Source organism: Physella acuta, unplaced genomic scaffold (assembly GCF_028476545.2).
Source record: "Physella acuta isolate Inbredline_101_S28 unplaced genomic scaffold, ASM2847654v3 ptg000094l, whole genome shotgun sequence".
In the NCBI taxonomy this organism is placed as follows: Eukaryota; Metazoa; Mollusca; class Gastropoda; family Physidae; genus Physella; species Physella acuta.
In genome coordinates this window covers 424797-442889 of record NW_026731614.1, presented here as the reverse complement: position 1 = coordinate 442889, position 18093 = coordinate 424797, and the positions used below count along the sequence as shown (strand labels likewise).

Sequence of the window (18093 nt, the reverse complement as noted above, 5' to 3'; positions counted from 1 at the left end):
ATAATATGACATTTGTATATGCTGAAGCTAATGGTGATATTTAAAATGGTCGAACATTATTACAAAACTATAAAGGTTTGGTTATGTAATTCGCACCTTTTGCTCATAATTTACCATGTAATTATTTTAAAATCTCTTTTGCTCATTGTCAGTTAACTTAAGTGAATAGCCTACTTAAAGAAAAGATAACTAATACAGTTTTAATACAAAGAGAAGGATGCTATAACAATAGTATATTTGTGATGATGTAACTTCTTAAAATATGTTATGTAATCTATGTGCAATCGTACAGGCCTACTCTATTCCAAAAATATAGGCGTATCTTATTATATTTATATTTCTTGTTACTTTAAATGTCATACCATTGATACAACTTTCTTCTATAGAATTAGCCTAGTTACAAATGTGTCTTATCAGAATCAGTGTGCTTTATGACAATTTTGTAATATTTTTAAACACAAAAAAATTGCTCATTTTTACAATTTTAATAACATAAACATTGGAGGAAAATTGTTTTTTTTTTAGCTTGTACAAGGTAGTGTAAGTTATAGGTCTATAACATAGATTTATATATGCGCAATGTTTATGCTAGTTGTAAGCTTGTGTATTTTGTAGGCCTACCATAGGCCTATTACATTGGGAAAAAAGCACGTGTTTGAGTGCTTGACTGTGTGTAGTAGATGCTAGGCATTTTTTAAGTTTCCGGAGGCGTTTTTCACCATCAGCATTTGCCTAGATTTAGTGAAATCAGACGTGGTTAACCAGGTTTTCTGACCAACGAATTTTATTGCCGTATTACGTTAACACGAGGCTAGATAGGCTAGTCGGCCAACCCGATGAACGTGTCAGACGAATATTATGTAATTTTAGAGACTAAAGTCTGGCAAGATTTCCTGATCTATGCCCGAGGGTTAGTAACATCAACTCCACAAAGTGAAGGGGGAGGGAGGTGGGGTATGAAACCACCGCGAGCCGCTCGGGTACCGTACGGGTGTTATACAACATCAAAGGCGCCGACCCTCGGCTTGTCGCGTCACGGAGTAGTGGGGGCGGGGTGAGGCTATGGATGTTACATACGGTGTTACAATTGTTACATACCGTGTAGGATGGTCAGTGACTCCCCATACCCACCCATCCCATTTTGGTCGATTTGGCAAGCTAGTAACCTCCACGTTGTTAAGGGTTTTAGTCAACCGAAAAAAAAAGAGCCCGGGGTAAAATTTAATTTATTTTTTAAAGCCGTTTTTACGAAAAAGTAATGCACACAATAATGAAACGTTACGGCACGCGAGTCACGTCAGCATTGTTTGGTCGGGTCGCAGCTATCCGGATTAATTTCTAAAGAAGATTAATTTTGACGATTAGTAAATACTATTACGACTTTTTTTTTTGCCGTTTCAATGGTTTAAAACAAAGTTATGAAACATGCCTGTCTACTTAAATATAAAATAGCAATACCCGACGAGTCAAATACGGGAACACACGTATCTATCTTTAGAAATTGTTTATAGTATCATCCAATCGGATCAACCGCCTAGCGTCACGTGACCACACACTCGGCTGTGCTACACGATGTGTAGATCACGATTCAGTCGGACGGCGGCCGACGCGTTAATTTTTATTTTCGTTCCGTCTTAAAATGTATGGACGGCTTTATTATGAGGTGTTATAATACATGTCATACATTAAAATAATCGGCGGGATTTCAGGAATACAGCTCAAGGTTCAAATGTAAAATAGGTCAAATAATAGACCGGGAAACTTAGTTCAACTTTGCGGTCCGATATCTCCCGAAGTATTTAACTTATTTTGACCACGAACCTTGAGCGTTGTACGTCTACATTTAATCTGTTCGTCTGCCAAATTTGATTGTTGTAGTACGTAAACTCGATACGTCTATAAAAAAAAATTGTAGCGCGTCATATTTAAAACACAGCGATTCGAAGCACAGCCGAGCGGTTCAGTCGGACAGCGGTCGGCGCGTCATGTTTTGATTTTCGGTCCACTTCAAAGTCTATAGACGTCCTTATTATAGGGCCTAATATGACATATCATACATATTAATAAACGTCGAGATTTCAGGAATACAGCTCAAGGTTCAAATTAAAAATCGGTTCATTAATAGCCCAAATAACTTAGTTCAACTTTGCCGTTCGATATCTCCAAAAGTATTTAACATATTTTCCCCAAGAACCTTGAGCGTTATACGTGAACAATTAATCTATTCTTCTACCAAGTTTCACTGTTGTAGTACGAAAACTCAAAGAGTCTATAGACTCTAAGTAACACCCCTCTTTTAAATAGGTGAAAAAGCCTCCCCCCTAATCGGCACGTCGCCGCGGGGGGTAAAAAATGCGATTTAATCGGCGATTTCTTCAACGTCTGAAATAATAAAGGAATCAAACTTATACAGTTAAAAAGGTTGTTCAATTACGAACAGAATGATGTATAACATGTTAACATAAACACAATAAAAGCATGCAAAAAACAGAGTTAAACATGCAGGGGGTAGGGAAAAGCCGATTTGTCCGATTTTCTCGGCAGCGGCATTGGCCTAGCTAAATAAATGCATCTCTTTTCATTTTTTTTTACTAATCACAAAGTTATTAAATAAAGTTTTTTTTCAATTTAACAATACAAGAAAGCATTTGAAGACCTCATTTTTCTGAAACTCTGAAAGCCTACACCAGCTATTAGGACAGTTCCCAGAAAACTGGACTAACAGATAAATGCGCAAACTATACTAAAACTATTTTGTTATATTTTGTAGAAGTGTGATATTATGCTACAATGTAAAAGTAAGTAAAGTTTCCCTTTCAAACCTGACGGTCTATGGGTCAAGTGAAGTAGAGCTCACTTGTTTCTGTGAACTCGGCATATGAAGAAATAGTGGGGTCAGCACTATGCCCAGCCGCCTTTACTTTCCCTAACGTGAGTTAGGTACCCATCAGAGTTGGGTGGACTCAGGGATGGTCTACTGACTTGAACCTGGATTCGAACTCGAGACTAACGGGTTAGCAGTCAAGCTCTCTACCGCTAGACCACTCCGCCCCTTATGCTACAATGTACATGTGGTTAATTTTTTTTAATGCTCGACATTTAGAAAGCAATAATGCCCTTGCACACTTTTTTGTGCGCAGTTTTCCATAGTTTTACCGGGTCACTATTAGTACACAACTTCCCCCACCTAACAATATATTCAACTTTGATCATACTACTTTTTCAATAAGCTATCACATAAACATGCTGAACAGCTGGGTATTGTCGAACACAGAAACAACATACTTAGTGATCCCGCCATCCTTTTCAATACGACAGTCGTCCATTCTGAAGTCGACCAGACCGACCTTGGCCGACATGGACTCGTCAGACATCATGTTGACCTCCGTCAGCAGGGTGGTTAAACACATCTGGGACAGCATCTTAGACTTGGGACGCACTTTTTCTCCTTCATCCTGCACAGGGGAGGGAATGGGTTACACCACAACTGTAGGCAACCTACTACAACTCCATCAGTGCTAATGATGAGTGTACCACTGGCACAACTTTAAACAGTGTTCAGTGTGAGAGTGAGCACAGGGGAGGGAATGGGTTACACCACAACTGTAGGCAACCTACTACAACTCCATCAGTGCTAATGATGAGTGTACCACTGGCACAACTTTAAACAGTGTTCAGTGTGAGAGTGAGCACAGGGGAGGGAATGGGTTACACCACAACTGTAGGCAACCTACTACAACTCCATCAGTGCTAATGATGAGTGTACCACTGGCACAACTTTAAACAGTGTTCAGTGTGAGAGTGAGCACAGGGGAGGGAATGGGTTACACCACAACTGTAGGCAACCTACTACAACTCCATCAGTGCTAATGATGAGTGTACCACTGGCACAACTTTAAACAGTGTTCAGTGTGAGAGTGAGCACAGGGGAGGGAATGGGTTACACCACAACTGTAGACAACCTACTACAACTCCATCAGTGCTAATGATGAGTGTACCACTGGCACAACTTTAAACAGTGTTCAGTGTGAGTGGGACGCACTTTTTCTCCTTCATCCTGCACAGGGGAGGGAATGGGTTACACCACAACTGTAGGCAACCTACTACAACTCCATCAGTGCTAATGATGAGTGTACCACTGGCACAACTTTAAACAGTGTTCAGTGTTAGTGGGACGCACTTTTTCTCCTTCATCCTGCACAGGGGAGGGAATGGGTTACACCACAACTGTAGGCAACCTACTACAACTCCATCAGTGCTAATGATGAGTGTACCACTGGCACAACTTTAAACAGTGTTCAGTGTGAGTGGGACGCACTTTTTCTCCTTCATCCTGCACAGGGGAGGGAATGGGTTACACCACAACTGTAGACAACCTACTACAACTCCATCAGTGCTAATGATGAGTGTACCACTGGCACAACTTAAAACAGTATTCAGTGTGAGAGTGAGCACAAGGGAGGGAATGGGTTACACCACAACTGTAGGCAACCTACTACAACTCCATCAGTGCTAATGATGAGTGTACCACTGGCACAACTTTAAACAGTATTCAGTGTGAGTGGGACGCACTTTTTCTCCTTCATCCTGCACAGGGGAGGGAATGGGTTACACCACAACTGTAGGCAACCTACTACAACTCCATCAATGATAATGATGAGTGTACCACTGGCACAACTTTAAACAGTGTTCAGTGTTAGTGGGACGCACTTTTTCTCCTTCATCCTGCACAGGGGAGGGAATGGGTTACACCACAACTGTAGACAACCTACTACAACTCCATCAGTGCTAATGATGAGTGTACCACTGGCACAACTTTAAACAGTGTTCAGTGTGAGAGTGAGTCAACTTAAATTGAAATAAAAAGTCATCATCCTAAATTAATGGACCAAGTTTTAACTAAATAATTGTCATCTCTAGGTACACTAGGTAAATGTGATTACAACAGGATAGAGTACACTACCTAATAATCAGATATGTAAGTGACCACATAACAAAATGGAAATTTTCAAGGTATTTCTAGGTGGTAGTTAGTCATTTCACAGAAATATTGCTCAAACTAAACATTTAAGTGTAAGCTTTTTTGAAATTATGCTCTTATCAAAGTTTATTGAGCACATTTTTTTTTCAAAGAGGAAATTAGAATTTTCTAGAGAAATAAAGATTGATAGACAAGAATCAGTTAAATAAAAGCTTGTTATTATCAAATTCTAAAAGTTGACAGAAATCAGCATATACAATCTTGTACTTAAATGGTACTCAAGTTATAGACTTTTGAGAAACCAGATGTAGAGAAAATACAACTTCCTGTTAGCTGAAATCACTCAAAAGCTTATAGAAAACTACAAATTTGACATATTATTTCATCAACCTAACTGAAATGGTACTTAAGTTAAGGTCTTTACATACACACAGACAGACAGACAAAACTGCAACAGTGTAAAACATCTAGATTTGTCAAAATCTTGATTTCTATTTTTGCATGATTACCATACTTGTTCGATTCTTCGTAAAGGAGAAAGTAAAAAACCAACATACAGCGCTGTGTAATCTAAGTAAAAAACCAACTTACATCTCTGTGTAATCTAAGTAAAAAACCAACTTACATCTCTGTGTAATCTAAGTAAAAAACCAACTTATATCTCTGTGTAATCTAAGTAAAAACCAACTTACATCTCTGTGTAATCTAAGTAAAAAACCAACTTACATCTCTGTGTAATCTAAGTAAAAAACCAACTTACATCTCTGTGTAATCTAAGTGTAAAAAAAAACTGGTCGTCTGTGTCTTAGGTCTTAATAGTAGTTTGTCATCTTTATTTTTTTAACACAGTACTTAGTATATAATAAACCAGGAGTGATCTCCCCTAAACTTCCTCGAATATTCTAATATAACACTACGGTGGATGGCAACTCAGGACATAGACAATATTTGTATTCCATTTATAATTACTTAAACTTTTTATAATAGAAATAGAATCTCGTAAAAAAAAAGAATTGCACACCAAGTGAACGTAAAAAAATGTGCATAATAGTGCAGGATATTATTAGTACTTTATAAATTCACATGCGGTTTTTTTTGAGAAATCGGAAATAGCGAAAAATTACTACTTCCGTTCGACGGAAATTACTCAAAATTTGATAGAAGGCAGACAATTAGAACTTTTACTTACATGTGAAATTTCATTTATCTATCTGAAATAGTACTCAAGTTATAGGCTTTTGAAAAATTCAAAGTAGAAAAAGTTCCACTTCCGGTTATTGGAAATCGCTCAAAAGTTGTTACGGATCTACGATTTTGATATAATACTTATATATGAAATTTCATCAACCTAGCTGTAACGGTACTCAAGTTATCGTGTTTACACACACACACAGACAGACATACACACAGACATACGCACAAGATTGCAAAACTGTTTTTCTGACTCAGGAAGCCCTAAAACGTCGAGATTTGCAAAAATCTTGATTTTTTTTTTTTGCACGATTACAAGACTTTCTCTATACTTCGTATATATGAGAATGTAAAAATGGGAAGTAACTTTATAAAAGGTACAGAACTTGTACAAAGATGTTTACACTTGTAAAAAACCATATACAGAAAACCAGCAAATAGCTGACAGATGAGTGACCTATGACCTATGTGCACCTCTAGATGCAGCAAGAGCAGGACAACCAACAACGAAAATAAAATCTTAAACTCACAGCTTTGCAGCGACCCCTGTAGAGTTCCACGTTGATGGCTTGTAGTTTGAAATCCACCTTGAGGGTTGAATAGATTTCTTCACCCAGAGTATCCGACTTAGCGCTGGCTTGGCTGTCAGTGCTGCCTCTCTCAGCCTTCTTGCGCAGGGCTGAAGACAGTGGGACATGTGAAATGTGTGGAGAAACATGTGAAACTACATTTAGACTGGCACCTAAGGCAGTGTGGGCTGGAGACAGTGGGACATGTGAAATGTGTGGAGAAACATGTGAAACTCCTTTAATTTAGACTGGCACCTAAGGCAGTGTGGGCTGGAGACAGTGGGACATGTGAAATGTGTGGAGAAACATGTGAAACTCCTTTAATTTAGACTGGCACCTAAGGCAGTGTGGGCTGGAGACAGTGAGACATGTGAAATGTGGGGAGAAAGATGTGAAATTCCTTTAATTTAGACTGGCACCTAAGGCAGTGTGGGCTGGAGACAGTGAGACATGTGAAATGTGTGGAGAAAGATGTGAAACTCCTTTAATTTAGACTGGCACCTAAGGCAGTGTGGGCTGAAGACAGCGAGACATGTGAAATGTGGGGAGAAAGATGTGAAATTCCTTTAATTTAGACTGGCACCTAAGGCAGTGTAGGCTGGAGACAGTGGGACATGTGAAATGTGTGGAGAAAGGTGTGAAATGTGGGGAGAAAGGTGTGAAATGTGTGGAGAAACATGTGAAACTCCTTTAATTTAGACTGGCACCTAAGGCAGTGTAGGCTGGAGACAGTGGGACATGTGAAATGTGTGGAGAAAGATGTGAAACTCCTTTAATTTAGACTGGCACCTAAGGCAGTGTAGGCTGGAGACAGTGGGACATGTGAAATGTGTGGAGAAAGATGTGAAACTCCTTTAATTTAGACTGGCACCTAAGGCAGTGTAGGCTGGAGACAGTGGGACATGTGAAATGTGTGGAGAAAGATGTGAAACTCCTTTAATTTAGACTGGCACCTAAGGCAGTGTAGGCTGGAGACAGTGGGACATGTGAAATGTGTGGAGAAAGATGTGAAACTCCTTTAATTTAGACTGGCACCTAAGGCAGTGTGGGCTGGAGACAGTGGGACATGTGAAATGTGTGGAGAAAGATGAGAAACTCCTTTAATTTAGACTGGCACCTAAGGCAGTGTAGGCTGGAGACAGTGGGACATGTGAAATGTGTGGAGAAACATGTGAAACTACATTTAGACTGGCACCTAAGGCAGTGTAGGCTGGAGACAGTGGGACATGTGAAATGTGGGGAGAAAGATGTGAAACTCCTTTAATTTAGACTGGCACCTAAGGCAGTGTGGGCTGGAGACAGTGGGACATGTGAAATGTGTGGAGAAAGATGTGAAATTCCTTTAATTTAGACTGGCACCTAAGTCAGTGTGGGCTGGAGACAGTGGGACATGTGAAATGTGTGGAGAAAGATGTGAAACTCCTTTAATTTAGACTGGCACCTAAGGCAGTGTAGGCTGGAGACAGTGGGACATGTGAAATGTGTGAAGAAAGATGTGAAACTCCTTTAATTTAGACTGGCACCTAGGGCAGTGTAGGCTGGAGACAGTGGGACATGTGAAATGTGTGGAGAAACATGTGAAACTCCTTTAATTTAGACTGGCACTTAAGGCAGTGTAGGCTGGAGACAGTGAGACATGTGAAATGTGGGGAGAAACATGTGAAACTCCTTTAATTTAGACTGGCACTTAAGGCAGTGTAGGCTGGAGACAGTGGGACATGTGAAATGTGTGGAGAAACATGTGAAACTCCTTTAATTTAGACTGGCACTTAAGGCAGTGTAGGCTGGAGACAGTGGGACATGTGAAATGTGGGGAGAAACATGTGAAACTCCTTTAGACTGGCACCTAAGGCAGTGTGGGCTGGAGACAGTGGGACATGTGAAATGTGTGGAGAAACATGTGAAACTCCTTTAGACTGGCACCTAAGGCAGTGTGGGCTGGAGACAGTGGGACATGTGAAATGTGTGGAGAAACATGTGATGCTCCTGGCAACTAAGGCAGTGTGGGCTGGAGACAGTGGGACATGTGAAATGTGTGGAGAAACATGTGAAACTCCTTTAATTTAGACTGGCACCTAAGGCAGTGTGGGCTGGAGACAGTGGGACATGTGAAATGTGTGGAGAAAGATGTGAAACTCCTTTAATTTAGACTGGCACCTAAGGCAGTGTAGGCTGGAGACAGTGGGACATGTGAAATGTGTGGAGAAACATGTGAAACTACATTTAGACTGGCACCTAAGGCAGTGTGGGCTGGAGACAGTGGGACATGTGAAATGTGTGGAGAAAGATGTGAAACTCCTTTAATTTAGACTGGCACCTAAGGTAGTGTGGGCTGGAGACAGTGGGACATGTGAAATGTGGGGAGAAAGATGTGAAACTCCTTTAATTTAGACTGGCACCTAAGGCAGTGTAGGCTGGAGACAGTGGGACATGTGAAATGTGTGGAGAAAGATGTGAAACTCCTTTAATTTAGACTGGCACCTAAGGCAGTGTGGGCTGAAGACAGTGGGACATGTGAAATGTGTGGAGAAACATGTGAAACTACATTTAGACTGGCACCTAAGGCAGTGTAGGCTGAAGACAGTGGGACATGTGAAATGTGTGGAGATTGATGTGAAACTCCTTTAATTTAGACTGGCACCTAAGGCAGTGTGGGCTGGAGACAGTGGGACATGTGAAATGTGTGGAGAAACATGTGATGCTCCTGGCACCTAAGGCAGTGTGGGCTGGAGACAGTGGGACATGTGAAATGTGTGGAGAAAGATGTGAAACTCCTTTAATTTAGACTGGCACCTAAGGCAGTGTAGGCTGGAGACAGTGGGACATGTGAAATGTGTGGAGAAAGATGTGAAACTCCTTTAATTTAGACTGGCACCTAAGGCAGTGTGGGCTGGAGACAGTGAGACATGTGAAATGTGTGGAGAAAGATGTGAAACTCCTTTAATTTAGACTGGCACCTAAGGCAGTGTGGGCTGGAGACAGTGAGACATGTGAAATGTGTGGAGAAAGATGTGAGACTCCTTTAATTTAGACTGGCACCTAAGGCAGTGTGATGACACAAGCTTCCAAGCTAGGTCAAGTAGGAGCGTAAGGTCTGGATAGTGTAACAGGTCATTGGTCAAGCTGATGGAACCTATTAGAAGCAAGGTGACCAATGATGGAACTTCACAGGTACACAGTAGCAACATCCTGGTGCACAAACCACCCTTTAATTACACACCACCTTTAAGGTACACACGCCACCTTTAAGGTACACATGCCACCTTTAAGATACACCACCTTTAAGGTACACACGCCACCTTTAAGATACATACGCCACCTTTAAGGTACACACACCACCTATCAGATACACACAACCCCCTTATACAGATACACCCCAATGTTCAACTGACCATGGTCTGTGGACCTTGCTTCCTTAGAAGGTTTCTCAATTTTCAGTGTAGTTGGATCTTGAGGGTTTTGCTCTTTCAAATTGCCAACTAAAATGCTCAACATTAAAGAAATGTCCTCTTTATTAAGCTTTATCTGTAAAGAGATCAAACAAAAAAAACTGTTCAAGCAACAACAAGTACATGTCTAGATTTGATTTCAGTCTTTAACTGTTCACCCCTCCCAGAGTCTATACAAATAACGTGTGACATAAACAGTGAAAAAACTTTCTTGTCATAATAATAATATGATACACATAAATGCTGTTCGTAACTTTTTAGAAAAAGAAACAGAAATTTCTACAAACCGAGCTATCAACATAATCTAACCTTCCAGCTAACGATGTAACAAAATAGCCCAGCTATTAACGTAATCTAATAGCCCAGCTATCAGCTTATTCAAATAGCCCAGCTATTAACGTAATCTAATAGCCCAGCTATCAGCTTATTCAAATAGCCCAGCTATTAACGTAATCTAATAGCCCAGCTATCAGCTTATTCAAATAGCCCAGCTATTAACGTAATCTAATAGCCCAGCTATCAGCTTATTCAAATAGCCCAGCTATTAACGTAATCTAATAGCCCAGCTATCATCTTATTCAAATAGCCCAGCTATTAACATAATCTAATAGCCCAGCTATCAGCTTATTCAAATAGCCCAGCTATTAACGTAATCTAATAGCCCAGCTATCATCTTATTCAAATAGCCCAGCTATTAACGTAATCTAATAGCCCAGCTATCATCTTATTCAAATAGCCCAGCTATGAACTTCAGCTCCCAGCCTTGCTGGCTACTTACAGAAATCTTGTCTAGAAGAGCAGCTATTTCCATATCAGGGATTCCGTGGAACCAGCCAGATGAAAGGTTTCTGTGGATGTTCACCTGGAAGGTCAGGGGCTCTATTATAGGGAGCTCCCAATAGAGTTCACTTGTTAGATTGTTGATGGAGCCCCTGAAACAAAACACAATCTCTAGTTGTTTTCTATTCAGATTTTAATAGGGCTGGTAAGTAGGTCACCAACCAGTTCTTAGACTCAATAAAACCTGCATGAGCCATAGAACTTGTTGATGACCTACTTACCAGCCCTATTGCTGTCTGTTTGAAGTTAACAAAGGTAACTGTATCTCAATGTAGTTGGTTTGGATTAGTTTAACCAATGATAGGCAGCTACACAATGGTACTAGGCTATTGTATCTCAATGTAGTTGGTTTGTATCAGTTTTACCAAATAGGCAGCTACACAATAGTTCTAGGCTATTGTATCTCAATGTACTTGGTTTGTATCAGTTTTACCAAATAGACAGCTACACAATAGTTCTAGGCTATTGTATCTCATTGTAGTTGGTTTGTATAACTTTTACCAATGATAGACAGCTACACATAAGTTCTAGGCTATTGTATCTCATTGTACTTGGTTTGTATCAGTTTTACCAAATAGACAGCTACACAATAGTTCTAGCCTATTGTTTCTCAATGTAGTTGGTTTGTATAACTTTTACCAATGATAGGCAGCTACACAATGGTACTAGGCTATTGTATCTCAATGTAGTTGGTTTGTATAACTTTTACCAATGATAGGCAGCTACACAATGGTACTAGGCTATTGTATCTCAATGTACTTGGTTTGTATAACTTTTACCAATGATAGGCAGCTACACAATGGTACTAGGCTATTGTATCTCAATGTAGTTGGTTTGTATAACTTTTACCAATGATAGGCAGCTACACAATGGTACTAGGCTATTGTATCTCAATGTAGTTGGTTTGTATAACTTTTACCAATGATAGGCAGCTACACAATGGTACTAGGCTATTGTATCTCAATGTAGTTGGTTTGTATAACTTTTACCAATGATAGGCAGCTACACAATGGTACTAGGCTATTGTATCTCATTGTAGTTGGTTTGTATCAGTTTTACCAAATAGGCAGCTACACAATGGTACTAGGCTATTGTATCTCAATGTAGTTGGTTTGTATAACTTTTACCAATGATAGGCAGCTACACAATGGTACTAGGCTATTGTATCTCAATGTACTTGGTTTGTATCAGTTTAACCAATGATAGACAGCTACACATAAGTTCTAGGCTATTGTATCTCAATGTAGTTGGTTTGGATTAGTTTAACCAACAGACAGCTACACAAAGGTACTAGGCTATTGTATCTCAATGTAGTTGGTTTGGATCAGTTTAACCAATGATAGACAGCTACACATAAGTTCTAGGCTATTGTATCTCAATGTAGTTGGTTTGGATTAGTTTAACCAACAGACAGCTACACAAAGGTACTAGGTTATTGTATCTCAATGTAGTTGGTTTGGATCAGTTTAACCAATGATAGACAGCTACACATAAGTTCTAGGCTATTGTATCTCAATGTAGTTGGTTTGGATTAGTTTAACCAACAGACATCTACACAATATAGAACTAGAGCAGCTGCAAGTAAAGTTTTATCACCTGCAGAACTGCAAGTTGGTCAGCATGACAACCAGGTGCTCCACAATGTGGGCTTGACCAGGCACTGTTTTGGTTTTGCTGTACAGTTTCTCAAACTTGTTCACTAAGTTGATGTCCCCCAGGTTGATGATCAAGGCCAGTTTAGACCTGGAACTCTTTGGGATCACGAGCAGAGGGGCTTTCAGCTGTGGATAAGTGTAAAAAAAAAGGCTTTTAGTTGCAAGGTATTGGGCTTTTAGTTCCAAGGTATTGGGCTTTTAGTTGTAAGGTATTGGGCTTTTAGTTGCAAGGTATTGGGCTTTTAGTTGCAAGGTATTGGGCTTTTAGTTGCAAGATATTGGGCTTTTAGTTGCAAGGTATTGGGCTTTTAGTTGCAAGGTATTGGGCTTTTAGTTGCATATGTAGTAATGTAGCTATGAATGATAATATAAAATAGGTTTTCCATTTGATAGATATTGGGCTTTCAGATGTGAATAAATGTTAGAAAAAAAATGGAGCTTTCAATTATGGCTGATTGTACAAAAAGAGTCTCTCAGCTGCAAGAGATGTGAGGGAAAGAAAAAAGCTTTTGGCCCCTGAGTAAAGAAAAGGGGATTCTGTGAATGAGAATAAATAATGGGCTTTCAATTTAGAGTAGCAATAGTGGGTATCATCTGAAATTGAGAGTAATAAGTGGCTTGTGTAGCCAGATGTTTCATTTTATTGTAAGTATGCTTGTATTTGAAAATACTAATAAAACTAAAGGTTTATTAAGATGAGATAAAGAAAACAAAATTGATCACAAGTTTCTAATTATACAAACCATCTCTGATGGGAGTCTTCATTATAGATAATAGAATTGTTACCAGTAGATTTAAAAAATAAGTAATCAACAAACATATTATTTGAAAAGATGAAAACCTACAGAAATTTCCAGCTTGATCCGAGGTGCCTTCTCCTGGAAATTTTTTGCAACATCCAGGGAAGCTTCCTTTACTGCCTGGCTAGCTTCATCCAACTTGGCTTTTGCAAGATTGAAGTTGTCTAAGAAGTTCTGAGGATATTACAATTGGTTGCAAAATTGAAGTTGTCTAAGAAGTTCTGATGATATTACAATTGGTTGCAAGATTGAAGTTGTCTAAGAAGTTCTGAGGATATTAAAGTTGTCTAAGTAGTTTTTGGGATATCAGAATTTGTTGCAGGATGAAAGTTGTCTAAGTAGTTTTTGGGATATCAGAATTGGTTGCAGCATTAAAGTTGTCGAAGTAGTTTTTGGGATATCAGAATTGGTTGAAGGATCAAAGTTTTGGATATTAAAATTGGTTGCAGAATTAAAGTTGTCCTGAAAATTCACGACATATAAGAACTGGTATCTACACAATCAATAAAAAATCCTTTTATTTTTAACTATGGATTGGGTGGCAAGATATCAAAATATAACATTGTTATCGCTAAAATATGTAATAAAAAACTGCATCGTACATGGACAGTAATTTTAACATTGTATTTTCCTACATATAACTTTTTAAACCCAGAAAAATCTACTCAAAAGAGGAGGCTGTCATAAAGCTAGGTATATATTTTAACTGTAATGGTTGAGGGGTTGTCTAACATGCTGGTAAATAGATATAATTTACTGAATCTACAAGAGCCAACTACAGAAAGTACTTACAAGGAGGGATAGCACAAACTTGTTTACAAAGACAAGTTGTGCTTTGCCAAGTTGGAGAAAGATGTCCATGTCAATGGCTGAGATGTTATCAAACCTGTGACCTGCTGTTCCATGGTTGTACTGTACCATCTCAAACTTGAACATCTCTTCACCACTGACTGAGAAGATCTGAAACAAAACATCTCAAACTTGAACATCTCTTCACCACTGACTGAGAAGATCTGAAACAAAACATCTCAAACTTGAACATCTCTTCACCACTGGCTGAGAAAATCTGAAACAAAACATCTCAAACTTGAACATCTCTTCACCACTGACTGAGAAGATCTGAAACAAAACATCTCAAACTTGAACATCTCTTCACCACTGGCTGAGAAAATCTGAAACAAAACATCTCAAACTTGAACATCTCTTCACCACTGACTGAGAAGATCTGAAACAAAACATCTCAAACTTGAACATCTCTTCACCACTGGCTGAGAAAATCTGAAACAAAACATCTCAAACTTGAACATCTCTTCACCACTGACTGAGAAGATCTGAAACAAAACATCTCAAACTTGAACATCTCTTCACCACTGGCTGAGAAAATCTGAAACAAAACATCTTAAACTTGAACATCTCTTCACCACTGACTGAGAAGATCTGAAACAAAACATCTCAAACTTGAACATCTCTTCACCACTGGCTGAGAAAATCTGAAACAAAACATCTCAAACTTGGGAACAATGTTGATGTGGGTGCTCTAACAGGGAACAATGTTCTACTGATGGTCTAACAGGGAACAATGTTCTACTGGTGGTCTAACAGGGAACAATGTTCTACTGGTGGTCTAACAGGGAACAATGTTCTACTGGTGGTCTAACAGGGAACAATGTTCTACTGATGGTCTAACAGGGAACAATGTTCTACTGGTGCTCTAACAGGGAACAATGTTCTACTGGTGGTCTAACAGGGAACAATGTTGATGTGGGTGCTCTAACAGGGAACAATGTTCTACTGATGGTCTAACAGGGAACAATGTTGATATGGGTGCTCTAACAGGGAACAACGTTCTACTGATGGTCTAACAGGGAACAATGTTCTACTGGTGGTCTAACAGGGAACAATGTTCTACTGGTGGTCTAACAGGGAACAATGTTGCTGTGGGTGAACTAACAGGGAACAATGTTCTACTGGTGGTCTAACAGGGAACTATGTTCTACTGGTGGTCTAACAGGGAACAATATTGATGTGGGAAGAATACTGCAGGTCTTATAGGGCACAATGCTATATAGCAGTTGTCTTAAGGGGGTTAAGATAAAGCCAAAGAAATCAGAGTGACTCACTTTTGGGTACTTTGTTCTTGGATCTGGATCCAACAGCTCAATTTTTCTCATCAACGCAGACACGCCCATTTTGTGCACATGCATTTTGGCTCCTACTTCAACACCTGAAAACAGTTGTCAACAGTGAGTCTATAACAATAAAAACAATTCTAGCCTGTCATGATCAAATGCATTCGCCCTTTGACCCTGAAGGTCATAAGTCATCTCTAGCAGTATATTGTGTGAGCCGAGCAATTAAATTGACTATTTAAAGATTAATGTTACATACTAGTGTGACAGCCAGAGGAAGATTTTAAAATTAATGATGAAATATGGAAAATAATTATAAATGACTAAAATAATTGAAAATATGATGGAATAGGTGAAGGTGTTATAAGTTTACACGTTAATGAATCTGCTTCCAGTGTATCAGCTATGAGGTTGAAAATGAGTTATTATAGTACTATTGAAGCTAAAGAATCTACAAAAAAAAAGTTTTTCATTAAAAGTGACAAAATATCAGAAAAATTATGATAGTTTACCAAATATAAGATAGTTAAAATACTTTAGTTACAAGATGCAGCAAACTAAACATAATAAGACTAGCTAAAATATCCAAATACAACTTAAGATGTGGCAACCCTTATATCAATTAAAATAATTGTTGTAGCAAGGCAAATATAAGGCAGCTAAGCAATCATAAAACTAGATGTTGCTCCAACTAAAATATAAATTGTGGCAAACCAAATATTATTATATTACACTGGATAAAAAGTTACGCTCTTACCTTCAATCTTTGAGTGCATGACGAGACAGGTCTCGTTACAAATACTAAGTTGAATGCTATTAACAATGGCTCTAAACTTTAGCAACATCATATCCATTTTGTCTTTCTTTACTGAAAAAAAAAAGAAAAATGGCTTTTAGCTCAAAAAGGAAGGAATTAAAGTGGTGAATTTTCAAACTATTTAATTAAATGATCTAAGTCCAACTTGTTATAAAATTATTAAGTATTCTCCTAAAAACTTTACAATGCTTTCTACTATTTGAATGTTTTATGAAATACTGAAAAGTTTTTAAAAAACTTAAAAAATGTTCAACTGTGATAATATTATTTCAAGTAGTTTGATGAAATGTTTGTCCTGATTTGAAAATGTTAATAAAAATGTCCCTACTTTGACGTTCAACGAGTGACTCCTTGTTTCTGACAGACAGGGTGGTGCTGCTTCCTGCGATAGATCTAACAGGGGTGACGATTGGCTTAATCACAGCCTCTTCAGGGGATTCAAACTTCTGAGCAAATGCCAGCAAGCTGAAACAGTAGGGACATTGGTGAGCTGGGGAACAGGTAGTAGGGACAGTGGTGAGCTGGGGGAACAGGTAGTAGGGACAGTGGTGAGCAGGGAAACAGGTAGTAGGGACATTGGTGAGCAGGGGAACAGTAGGGACATTGGTGAGCAGGGGAAACAGGTAGTAGGGACATTGGTGAGCTGGGGAACAGGTAGTAGGGACATTGGTGAGCTGGGGAACAGGTAGTAGGGACATTGGTGAGCTGGGGAATAGGTAGTAGGGACATTGGTGAGCTGGGGAACAGGTAGTAGGGACATTGGTGAGCTGGGGGAACAGGTAGTAGGGACATTGGTGAGCTGGGGGAATAGGTAGTAGGGACATTGGTGAGCTGGGGAATAGGTAGTAGGGACATTGGTGAGCTGGGGGAACAGGTAGTAGGGACATTGGTGAGCTGGGGGAACAGGTAGTAGAGACAGTGGTGAGCAGGAACAGGTAGTAGAGACAGTGGTGAGCAGGGGGAACAGGTAGTAGGGACATTGGTGAGCAGGGGAACAGGTAGTAGGGACAGTGGTGAGCAGGGGAACAGGTAGTAGGGACAGTGGTGAGCTGGGGGAACAGGTAGTAGGGACATTGGTGAGCAGGGGAACAGGTAGTAGGGACAGTGGTGAGCTGGGGAACAGGTAGTAGGGACATTAGTGAGCAGGGGAACAGGTAGTAGGGACATTAGTGAGCAGGGGGAACAGGTAGTAGGGACATTGGTGAGCAGGAGGAACAGGTAGTAGGGACATTGGTGAGCTGGGGGAACAGGTAGTAGGGACATTAGTGAGCTGGGGGAACAGGTAGTAGGGACATTGGTGAGCTGGGGGAACAGGTAGTAGGGACATTGGTGAGCTGGGGAACAGGTAGTAGGGACAGTGGTGAGCTGGGGAACAGGTAGTAGGGACATTAGTGAGCAGGGGAACAGGTAGTAGGGACATTAGTGAGCAGGGGGAACAGGTAGTAGGGACATTGGTGAGCAGGGGGAACAGGTAGTAGGGACATTGGTGAGCTGGGGGAACAGGTAGTAGGGACATTAGTGAGCTGGGGGAACAGGTAGTAGGGACATTGGTGAGCTGGAGGAACAGGTAGTAGGGACATTGGTGAGCTGGGGAACAGGTAGTAGAGACATTGGTGAGCAGGGGGAACAGGTAGTAGGGACATTGGTGAGCAGGGGGAACAG

General features: G+C 39.9%; 1 protein-coding gene across 1 annotated transcript in view; it reads right to left on the bottom strand.

Moving 5' to 3' along the window:
- The window catches only part of LOC131929450 (intermembrane lipid transfer protein VPS13A), a 120391-nt gene that overhangs the window by 65007 nt on the left and 37291 nt on the right, over positions 1–18093 (bottom strand). The window contains exons 53-62 of the mRNA XM_059285665.1: positions 16760–16896; positions 16372–16482; positions 15606–15709; positions 14278–14445; positions 13531–13659; positions 12627–12811; positions 10969–11122; positions 10134–10266; positions 6703–6851; positions 3286–3455 (exon numbers count right to left, since the gene is read on the bottom strand). Coding sequence (XP_059141648.1) covers positions 3286–3455; positions 6703–6851; positions 10134–10266; positions 10969–11122; positions 12627–12811; positions 13531–13659; positions 14278–14445; positions 15606–15709; positions 16372–16482; positions 16760–16896 — 1440 coding nt within the window. The remainder of the gene's footprint in view (positions 1–3285; positions 3456–6702; positions 6852–10133; positions 10267–10968; positions 11123–12626; positions 12812–13530; positions 13660–14277; positions 14446–15605; positions 15710–16371; positions 16483–16759; positions 16897–18093) is intronic.